The 11,822-nt window shown below is 41.1% G+C and overlaps 1 protein-coding gene across 1 annotated transcript; it reads left to right on the top strand.

Annotated features, from left to right (window-relative positions):
* The first annotated feature begins 692 nt into the window (after positions 1-692).
* On the top strand, positions 693-11,585 carry ANKRD7 (ankyrin repeat domain 7). The gene is given in 8 exon segments (XM_036327056.1): positions 693-740; positions 789-919; positions 6,611-6,725; positions 6,879-7,052; positions 7,904-8,010; positions 9,064-9,154; positions 9,156-9,201; positions 11,496-11,585. Coding segments are annotated over 8 exon segments (726 nt in total). The 3' UTR covers positions 11,510-11,585.
* The last annotated feature ends 237 nt before the right edge of the window (positions 11,586-11,822 follow it).

Below are 11,822 nucleotides of genomic sequence, written 5' to 3'. Positions count from 1 at the left end.
AACAGAAGGATCTCTTACCCTTTGAGACAGCATGCGGGGACCTGGAGCGTATTATGCTAAGTGAAAAAAGCCAGTCAGAGAAAGACAAGTATCACATGAAGCTCACTCATATGTGGAAACTAACGAACAAAATACACTGATGAACAAAATAGATCCAGAGACATAGAAGCATAGAACAGACTGAGGAATCTCAGAGAGAAGGCAGGGGTGGGTGGGAAGAGATCAACCAAAGAACGTGTATGCATACATGCATAACCCATGGACACAGGCAGTAAGGAGTGAAGGCCTGGGGTGGGGGTTGGGAGTGGTCTAGAAAAGGTCAATGGAGGAAAAGAGGAGACATATGTAATATTTTTCAACAATAAAGATTTAATTAAAAAAAAAGTCACTAAGGCTCTTGATCCAATAGGAAGACTGAGTGAGTGTGACAGTCACTGAGAATCAGGTCTGGGCGCTCCTAAGACTGGGTCCCAACCCCAGCTGCTCTAGGAGCTGAGCATTGTGAGGCACCTGCCCTGCCCTCTTCCGGTCTCTGGCCCACTTCCGGTCGGTGTCTGGCCCACTTCCGGTCTCTGGCCGCTCTGTCTCCTCCGGGGCTGGTGCGAAACCCGGGCCAGGCAGAGGGCCATGCCGGGCGGTTGGAAGCCGCAGGGGCGCCCTAGTCTGACGGGAGGACTGTCTCCTCCGTGGCCATGAAGAAGCTGTTCACCTTGTGGAGAAGGAGCGATGGGCCCCGCAGCGCCTCCTCAGGGCAGCTCTTCCGCCCCTGGGTGGCTCCCCCGGTGCAGCCTGGCTACAGCCTTCGCGATAGGGATTTAAAGACTCTTCATAAAGCTGCTGCCCTCGGGGATTTGGACAGGGTGAAGGAGTGCCTGCTGCTCGGGAAGCATGATGTGAACGCTCCGGACAGAAAGTACAGGTGACGGTGTGGTGGAAGGCGGCGGGGAGGGGAAGCCGCGGCCACAGAGGCCCCGGGTCCTCTAACCGGAAGCAGGCGTGTCTGGGCCACCTGGGTGGTGGTCCCTCTTGGCAGGTCCTCGTCGAGAGGTCTGGTAGCCCCTGGCACGGGGTTACATTCCCAGCTTTCATCGCTTTATTTTTTAAAATGCTTACCTGGATATATGAAGGCGTTTGTGTCCTCTCCGATTCTCACCTCTCCGCCCATTGCCTGAACCTCTACCGGTTACTCCGTTTCCCATTCCCCCCGTCCCCCCTCCCCCCCTTTCCTATGGGTCCTGTTGTCCCCAGCCACCCCCGCTTTGCCGTATTACTAATGTGATAAAGAAAAGAGTAGAGATGACTTCCCAGATCAGTGATTATTAAGATGGAGACTTTGAACAGCGAAACAAAGAACTCTTTAATGTGGATCTTTTATGAATTTTTTTTTTCCAATTGCAGAGCTATCTTCCAAAATCCCATCAAGACCACTTACTGCAAAACAAAATGAATTTTATAGATTAAGAGATGAAGAAGTTATGTGTTTGGCATTCATAACAGAAAATATATCCCATCTGTGCCTATATTAATGTCTTTTGGGGAGTTTTTAAGTTATAGGGCATGAAAGGCGTCATCTTTCATCATAATTGGGTAACTGGAAACGATGGCGAGAAAGATGGTTTGTGTCATCTTGCTGATAGTTTGACCTCCTCTTTAACAAGAACAGAGTTACCTAATTTATCTTTCATTCTATAACACTCCATTGAATTACTTTACAGGGTCATGGAGAACCTCAACATGACTTCATTCAGCGGTCAGTTCTCAGTCTTACCTGGCTGGCATCTCGGACAAGTATCTCACTTGCCCTATCAGTGGTAGTTGAAATATTGTCTTGTCTTTCAGGACATTTCTCCTACTTCTGTGGACACTTTCCAGGCTCCTTTGCTGATTTCTCCTCATCCTCCTGACTAGTAAAAATTTGAGGGCTCAGACCTTGAATTGATAATTGATATTCTCATCCATATTCATTCTCTCTCTCTCTCTCTCTCTCTCTCTCTCTCTCTCTCTCTCTCTCTCTCTCGTTGTAACTCTAATTTCTATCTCTCTTGTCTCTCTCAGTCTTCACTTGCCTGGTGAAGAGAGATTGGTTTGAAATATTTATGTTCCAATCCTTCCAACTTTTTATCTCCAGGTAGATCTTTCCCCTAACACACATTCTCTCTCTCTCTCTCTCTCTCTCTCTCTCTCTCTCTCTCTCTCTCTCTCTCTCTCTCCTACTTGGATGTCTAGTAGGCTGTGGTATGCTCCTCATTTTCAATAACGAGCACTTGGAAGGTTGGGGGTGGGAACTGGAGGGAAGAGAAGCCCTGATTTAAAGCTATCAATATGATGTCAACTGACTAATGATTCCTGAATATTTACCAGTTGGCTCATGAGATCAGGCATCTCAAACATACCCAAACTGGACTCCTGTTTTTCCTCTTCAGATCTGCTCTTCTCTTTCTATAAATGTCAAGTCCTTTTGTTCAGTCTGAAAGGTGAAGGCTCAATTTTAAACTAATACGTTTAGTCACACTACTCAAACCTAGAATAGATCTAAAGTGCCCAGTCTAGAGTTGAAAATAATAGTCTAGTGTGAAGTAGCTTCGTTGGTTTCTTTGTCACTTACCCTGTATTCTAAGTTATCAAGAACCCAAGAAAATCAGTTAATAAAAAGTATTCTTATGATAACCCCTAATTAAAGACTGCAGTTATGATCTGGCCTTGCACTCTGTCTAGAGAAGCGGTTCTCAACCTGTGGGTCGCCAACCTGTGGGTTGCGACCCCTTTGGGGGTTGAATGACCTTTCACAGGGGTCGCCTAAGACCATCGGAAAACACATATATAATTACATATTGTTTTTGTGATTAATCACTATGCTTTAATTATGTTCAATTTGTAACAATGAAAATACATCCTGCCTATCAGATATTTACATTACGATTCATTAACGTAGTGAAATTACAGTTATGAAGTGGCAACTAACATAATTTTATGGTTGGGGGTCACCACAACATGAGGAATTGTATTAAAGGGTCGCGGCATTAGGAAGGTTGAGAACCACTGGTCTAGAGGAACAAAACTTTTCATTTCAGCTTCCATAGTCCCAGCCACACTTGACATCTACCTAATTCATGCCTTTTGTTAAACTTGAATGAGAGATTTCTAAAATCTTATAATTTTCCACCTCTCCACAATCTATGCTGACAGTTCTTTCACTGGTGTTTGAGAGAGTGAGAGGCTGGGAGAAAACCACACTTGAATGAAACAAAATGATACCAGCTAGCCTGAAACTTTAGAAATGAGCACTAGGCCTCACAGGAATTTAGATTTTTTGTAAGTAGGTATTATGAGTTAAAAAGTGACAAAACAAACTAATGTCTTAGACTGAAAATAAAACACATTGATAAAAGTTAAGGATTTTTGAGAAATGTAATAATATTCTTGGTTTTAAAGTGTTTTTCTAAGATATATATCCATTTTGCATTCAACTGTTTTAAAAAATAGAAGGGTTTTTGTTTGTGACATTTGGTGAAAAAACATTCTTATTGGCTTCAAAGCATTTACTTTGTATGTGTAAACATTCGTGAATGCCCATAATAAAGCTATAATTTACTGCATATTCCATTTGTTAGTTCTGGAATTTAAAATTAGTTAAATCTAAAACTTAAAATGAAACGTAGGCAAATGTTAAATCTGTATGTTTTCAAGACATTTTGTCTTTTTAAACCCTAGTGGATAATTTCATAGGATTCCAAATATTCCAAGAAAGAATCTTTAAATACTATCTTAAAGGTTTGAGTGATAAAAACTTTGTAATGTTTCATGCCTGATCAAGAGAGATTAGTCTAGTTTTCACAGTTTATTTATTTATTTATTTATTTTTTTTTGTGAAAGACCAAAGGACTATATTGCTCAATACTTCTTTAGAAAGCTGAGGCTTTTATAGCCATTTTATTTTATTGAATTTAAGGCTGTTCCTTGGGGTATATGGATGGGCTTAGAGATTGTCACACACTTATTTCTAAGGCTTAGTGAGGTTTAGACTTCAATTAGAAGAGTGAAACTTATCCAGCAGGCATGCAGCAGCCACTTTGGGAAGACCTACTGAAAGTGCCCAAAGGGCATTGACTTGCTCTTGGAGTAGGATATTGTGGGAACCACATCAGAGACACCTCATAGACAAGGCCAATTAAAGCACAAAGGCCTTGTTGTCAATATACCAAATGTCCAAGGCCACTCTGTCTCTAGGCTAAGATACCATAAGCAGGTGCAAGGACACAAGCACAGTAATTCCACAGTATACTGCTCATGCATGCCCTTCTGTAGCCAAAATATGATTGATGTAACTATTGGCAGGAAGCCTTTTTTGTCTCTGGAATAATATACAAGTTACTGACCAGCTAGTGTGTTGGAGTGTGAAGAAGTATGCTGGAGTGTGTGCTACACAGAGATGTAAGACTACAGAGACCAGCCAGTGTGCTGGGCAGGAGAGACAGAAGCTGCTGAGCCAGACTGGAGAAGCTGCTGAGGCAGAGAGCTCAGATACCGCTATGATGTGATTTTTAGAGGCAGCATGCAACTGTTCAGATAATAGCTATAGGTACAGAGATTAATGCTGCTATGTAGGAAAGATATGTATTTACCAGGTGGTGTACAGCTGCCTGTATGAACTTTCCTGTGAAGGACTGTATTGTCTGATGGCTATATGACCACTGGCTTCTGCAATAAAGACTCATTCTTATACACCCATAACTCCTCATGGCTTCTCCATCTACTAGTAAGACCTGGTGTCCAAGAAGGTCCAGCCCTAGACAGAGAGGCTTGGACCAACAGTTAATGTAGTGAGTAGGGTGTGAGAAGGAACCTACTCTGGCATAGTCAAATGGAATTTGGAAGAATATACGGACTCAGAGCACCAGAGCTCTGGCTGGACTCTGGCTGCATCTGACTCTCAGAGCATAAGTACTGAGCAGTGCTCTTGCTATCTCTGATATATATATATCTACACTAATAAAAGACAAAGATGCTAATTGACCATACCTTCGCTATGACCAAGCCACGCCCACCAGCCAGTCAGAGCGACTATATGCTAATTAACCCAACCAAGATGGCGGCTGGCAGCCACGGAGCTGGAGCAAGCAGGAGGCTTGGTTGCCCTGGCGATGGAGGAAGCCAAGCTTCCCGCCTGCCCTGGCCGGCTGTGGCCTCCACTCAAGGCAACAAAGTTTCAATTATAGAAGATAAATAAATCCCAGATACCTGCTTCCACCTAGCCTCCACTGGGAGCTTGGGTGGCTGGGGGCTGTGGCCAGCCTGCAAATAGCCATCAGCCCCTCACCCAGGCTGGCCAAACCCTCATGGGGTGAGGGTTTCTGCTGGGGGGCTTAGTCAGCCTGCAAACAGCTATCAGCCCCTCACCTAGAATGGCCAGGCACCCCAGCAGGACTCTCCACCCTGAAGGGGGTGTGGCCAGCCTGAAAATGGCCCTCTGCCCCTCATCCAGGCTGGCCAGGCACTCCAGCAGGGACCCCTACCCTGAAGGGGCTGTGGCCAGCCTGCAAACAGCCATAAGCTCCTCACCCAGGCTGGCCAGGCACTCCAGAGGGGACCTTTACCCTGAAGGGGCTGTGGCCAGCCTGAAAACGGCCCTCAGCCGCTCACCCAGGCTGACCAGGCACCCCAGCGGGACCCGCACCCTGACCTGGGACACCCTTCAGGGAAAACCAGCCGGTCCCCACCCATGCACCTGGCCTCTATCCTATATAGTAAGAGGGTAATATGCAAACTGACCCTAACAGCAGAAAGACTGGGAATGACTGGTCACTATGACACACACTGACCACCAGGGGGCAGACACTCAATGCAGGAGCTGTCCCCGGGTGGTCAGTGTGCACCCACAGGGGGAGCTCTGCTCAGCCACAAGCCAGGTTGATGGCTGCCAGTACAGCGGTGATGGTGGGAGCCTCTCCTGCCTCCTCATCAGCGCTAAGGATGTCTGACTGCAGCTAGGCCTGCTCCCCACTGGCAAGTGGACATCCCCCGAGGGCTCCCGGGCTGCCAGAGGGATGTCTGACTGCCAGCTTATTCCCAATCCCCCAGGGAGAGGGCCTAAGCCAGCAGGTGGTCATCCCCCGAGGGGTCCCATTCTGCGAGAGGGCACAGGCTGGGCTGAGGGACCCTCCCGAGTGCACAAATTTTTGTGCACTGGTGCTCTAGTATATATATATTATTGAAAAAAGAGAACTGGGGTTGGGGTTGGAAGGAGAGGTGGATCTAAATATTGAGTAAAAGACACCTAGGTTCCTTGGGACTAAATTCTTAGAATGTGTATAATAATGGATGAAGGAGACAATAGAATGTTTGCTAGGATTTGCCAAGCTACTACCGAAAGTTATTTTAGGTGGGCTTAAAGCTGTTTGGCCCTTTGGGTTGTGTGTTTGGGTTGAGGGCTGGGCATGCTTCTTACTACACAAGGAATAATTCAGTAAAAAGCAATTATAATTAATGTAAATTTTGTTTAAATATAAATCAGTACATTAAGCAAATACCTTAATATATGATCTGGCATGAATAGAGTATCTTCTCAAACTAAGCCTTATTTCTAACTTTGTGTCTTGTTATATTGATATAGGACACCTTTGCATCTGGCCTGTGCTTTTGGATGTTCAAATGTTGTGTCTTTCTTAATTGAGAAACAATGCAAAATAAACGTCTTTGATAGTGAAAACAAATCTCCATTGATTAAGGTGTGCTAATTTTTCCTTTTCAATTGGAATGTGTTTGAGCTCTTTTCCTAATTAACTTTTGTTGAATTTCATATTTTAAAACAAAATATTAAACATTTGATTAATATCCTGAGTGGCAAATTGGTTACTCATCTATTTTTGTTGTATTGACAGGCCGTACAGTGTAAAAACGAGACTTGTGCTGCTATGCTTCTAGACCAAGGTGCAGACCCAAATATAATGGATTTAGATGGCAATACTGCTCTTCATTATGCTGTCTATGGCCAAAGTGTCGCATTAGTAAAAAAACTGCTTGAATACAAAGTTAATCTTGAAGCACAAAATAAGGTAGTCTTCTATTAAAAACACACATTATATTTTAGAAGGCAATGGAAGAGGTATTCATTGCAGATAATTTATATCTGTTGAAACACATGTTATATAAAGTATGAATTTTCCAAAATGAAATTGGGGAGGAGAATGAGATTATTAAACACTGGTGTGGTTTTCCTTTTTAAAAAGTCTTTCTCCATTTTATTTCAAATTATAATCCTGACCTCTAAAGCAACATCACATTTAACAGTGATAACTGTTCAAAGGCCTATATCAAATGAGAACTATTTTATTTTCCTATAAATGAATATTGATTAGGAATCATAAAGCCTATATTTTTTCTATTTACATACTTATAAATAATGGTCAGAATAGGGTTGAATTAAAAAATCACAATACTAAAAGTAATCCAGACCTCCTATTGAGACATTATGGAAAACTGATGAGTATTTTTTTAAGCTTCTTAGCACCTTAGTTCACTGATATTTTGTTTACATGACACACTTGTAGTGCCAGCTTGGAAGTTTAAATGAATCCCTATGAAAATTCAATTGTTAACAACATTATAAAATGTGAATGTATGATTTGCAATGCTAGGTACTCATCACCTAAATAATCTAGGCTCCTCTTACCCACAATTTGCATTAAGACTAAAGTTGAAACTTTAAGTTTGTATTTTAACTGGCCCAACTCTAATTTATTTTCTTGGTCTTTAAAATCATATTTTGTTATGTATCAAAACCTTTTAAAAATTAAAGTGTATATCAGATGTTTCTTAATAGCACACTTATCTTTTAAATTGAATTTGGATCTAAAAGGCATGTTAATGTACAATATTTTAAATACTCTGAAATAATTTTTTTCAGGACGGATGCACTCCACTTTTACTTGCTGTTACTGAAAACAATGCAGAAATAGTGAAATTTCTTCTGAAGAGAGGAGCAGATGCGAATGCTTCAGATCAGAATCAAAGGTATAATTTGATATGCTAAATCAGAGCATATACCTACAGCAACCTAATGGGATGACAAATATATATTTGTGGGCATGTATGTGTATATACATATATATGTTGATATAGAAAATGTATATTATTGATGCTGTTGTTGTTTTTGGAAAAAGATCTGGCCATATGATTTTGAGCCAAAACCTAGATTCCCAAGATCTGTCTTCCTGTAAAATCAAACATTTGGACAAAATTGGTAGCTTATTATTATTATAACTAGAGGTCCAGTGCACGAATTCATGCACCACTGGGGGGTCCCTTGGCCTGGCCTGGGGGATTGGGCTGAAACAGGCTCTCTGACATCCCCTGAAGGGTCCCGGATTGCGAGAGGGCACAGGCCAGGCCGAGGGACCCGCCGGTGCACGATCGGGGCTGGGGAGGGACGGGGGAGGTTGGCCAGCTGGGGAGAGACTGTGGCAGGGCTCCAGGGCATGTCTAGCCCATCTCGCTCAGTCCTGATCGGCTGGACCCAGCAGTAAGGTAACCTACCGGTCAGAGTGTCCACCCCCTGGTGGTCAGTGCATGTCATAGTGAGCAATTGAGCAGCCTTAGCATATCATTAGCATATTACACTTTGGTTGAAGGGATGACCGGATGACCAGACACTTAGCATATTAGGCTTTTATTATATAGGGTAATTTTTTATAACATTAGAATTTTATACAGAAACTCAATCTCTACCTCCTAGATGTTGTAGTTAAATGAGGGTAGGGAACCCAGAGCTTCAGACACACTCCTCCATAACATTTTGAGACATCTTGAAAACCCTAGGGTTTTGGGAAGGAGGCATTGAAAACCATTGAGCTAGCTGCTTCCTAGGGGCTCTTTATATTCAGACTCCCAATAAGACCTGGGATTGGCACAGGTTTTTGAGCAGATCTGCTCCACTTTTTACATTCTTGCCCTGATTCTTTTCCTGATTGAGATTCTACACTTGAACAGTAAATTTAAAGATTAACTTTTTAAAAAAGTACAAGACATGTTTAATCCATAAATAGACATTTATATCTCTTGTTCCAGAACAGCCCTTATGATTGCTCTAAGTGATGAACCAACAAATTTGGTCAGTCTTCTTCTTCAGAAAGAAGTGGACCTATCTTGCCAAGATATTTATGGATTCACAGCTGAGGAATATGCTTCTTTTAATGGTTTTACTATGTAAGTGATACTGCATATCTTTTAACACTTGTATGGAATTTGATCATTAGAAGAGAAACATGAGCCCCCAAACACAATGCTGGAATAGGCTCTGCAGTGTGGGTGACCACATTATGAACTCTGGTCCCATGGATCCAAAGATCCTTGCTTTCACCTGTTTGTAGGGTCAATCAATATAAGAACTACAGGTAGGCGGAATGTACAGATTAACTCATAGTGGCATGGAATTTAAAGAATGCCAAGACAGGGAATTCCAACAACTAGTGACATAGCCATTAATAAAAATCTGGGCAATAGGGTTGGGCAAAATATAATTAATTCACACAAGTTCTGTTAATTGTGTTTACACATTAGCAATGCAATACGTATATTCTCATGAGCCCAAAAGATAAAACCTTTCATGTATAATCATATATTTCTGATTTTAATAGTAGGTGAGAAAATAAAATGCATTATTCAGAAAACTCTTTTTTTGTTTTTGTCCCTCTTTTGCAAAGGGAACTAAGCTTCCTGTAATTGTGACTGTTGTTGTTTGAATAGCTATTACCATATTTAGCACATACATGGCCATTGCGTATTGGTACCATTTGTTCACTCTTTCTTGGTACATAGGTTCTATGGTTCCTTAAGAGTGGAAGCATAAAAAATCTTTCTCATATATATTTTTTTGTTTTATTTCATTTTTATTGTTGTTAATGCTCATCTGAAGATATTTTTTCCATTGATTTTTAGAGTGGAAGGGAGGGAGAGAGAGGCAGTGAGTGAGAGAAAGAGAGAGAGAGAGAGAGATAGACAGAGAGACAGACAGACAGAGAGAGAAACATCAAGGTGAAAGATACATATCGATTTGTTGCCTCCTACACACACTCTTACCCGGGCCAGGAATCAAACCCGCAACCCAATACATGCCTTTGACAGGGAATCGAACCTGAAACCCTTTGGTGTGTGGCCAATGCTCTAACTATTGAGCAACACTGGCCAGGGCTCTCATACAGTTTAAAAAAAAAAAAATAAGTGAAACTGTGTAAAATGAGGAAATTATGTTTAGATATTTATGTTACAATTAGCTTTAATCCATACGCTGCTTCATTTCTTTCACTGAAATTCTGAAACCGTATACCTAATTATTACATAAAACTTAAATAACAATATTTGTGATGAATTGAAGTTGACATGTATCTATTAAAACAATTTTTGCTTTTTATTTTCAAAAATAAATATAATTATTTAGGTCTTTAAAAATCAGGGTGCTTTTTTATTTTGGTGAATATATCTCATATTGGCATGGAGAAAAGGTTTATTCTTTACTGGGTATGGCTCAGTCCCTGTTAATTGTGTTCATGTGTTGATTTACTATTAAGCCCAAATGTCATGAGCTAAATTGTGTAGCTGCCCCCCACTTCCATCAGATTCATGTGTTAAAGCCCTAATCTCCAGTAACTCAAAATTTGTATGCATATATTTGAAGAAAGGGCTTTTAAAGAGATAATAGGTTGAAATGACTGTGCATTAGGTTGGGCCCTAATCCAATCTGACTGGTTTCTTTTTTTTTTTAAAATATATTTTATTGATTTTTTACAGAGAGGAAGGGAGAGAGATAGAGAGTCAGAAACATCGATGAGAGAGAAACATCGGTCAGCTGCCCGCAACCCAGGTACATGCCCTTGACCGGAATCAAACCTGGGACCCTTCAGTCTGCAGGCCGACGCTCTATCGACTGAGCCAAACCGGTTTCGGCAAGACTGGTTTCTTTATAAGAAGGGGAGAGTATGACATACAGAGAGACATCAGAGGTGCTCATGCACATAGGGACAAGCTAGTGAAGAGGCAACAAGAGGGCAGTAATCTACTAGCCAAGGAGAGAAACTTGGAACAGATCCTTCCCTTATGGCTCTTAGAGAAAACCCATCCTGCTGACACCCTGATCTTGGACTTTCAGCCTCCAGAATTATGAAAAAATAAATTTCTGTGATTTGAATCACCCAGTATGGTATTTTGTCATGGCCTCCCCAGCAAATTAATATACCAAATATAACATAAAGCTACTTTTTCTACCTTGCTAATGGCTTATTTGTGACGGCAGGAAAAAAAGAAGTGCCAGAGAATGGGAGTACATGAAATAAAAATGGTGACTGTTAATGCAGTTGGCTTGAGAGGTTGCTTGAGGTCAGCGCCAGTGTGTGACATCCTTGGCAAGCCATTAGCTAATGTCTAAGGTCTTAATTTGGTAATTATGTATTCAATTGACTATTTATGAATTCTGATATTCATATATATTTTCTCTTTATGAATAGATATCATCATCTGATTGTTAATTATGGAAAGAAGAAAGTTAAAAAGATATCTTATAAAGGTACAACCTTGGACACTACATTTGATACAGAGCTGGAGGAAGGTAAGATAAAAACAGAAGTAGTTTTTCTTGTTGGTTATTTGTTTGTCTTTTAGGAAGAAACACAGCTTTCTCAAGTAATATTTTATTTGAAATTGAAATTTTCTTCTATTTTGAAATGCTAAATATTTTTAAGAACTGTTTTTAAGAATATGTGTGACTAAAATATTTTAGCATTGTGTTGACTAAAACTGTAATGTAAAGATATACTGAGTGATTAAGATAATTT

Source organism: Myotis myotis, unplaced genomic scaffold (genome assembly GCF_014108235.1).
Source record: "Myotis myotis isolate mMyoMyo1 unplaced genomic scaffold, mMyoMyo1.p scaffold_m19_p_11, whole genome shotgun sequence".
Lineage (NCBI taxonomy): Eukaryota > Metazoa > Chordata > Mammalia > Chiroptera > Vespertilionidae > Myotis > Myotis myotis.
This window is presented reverse-complemented; position numbering and strand designations above follow the sequence as displayed.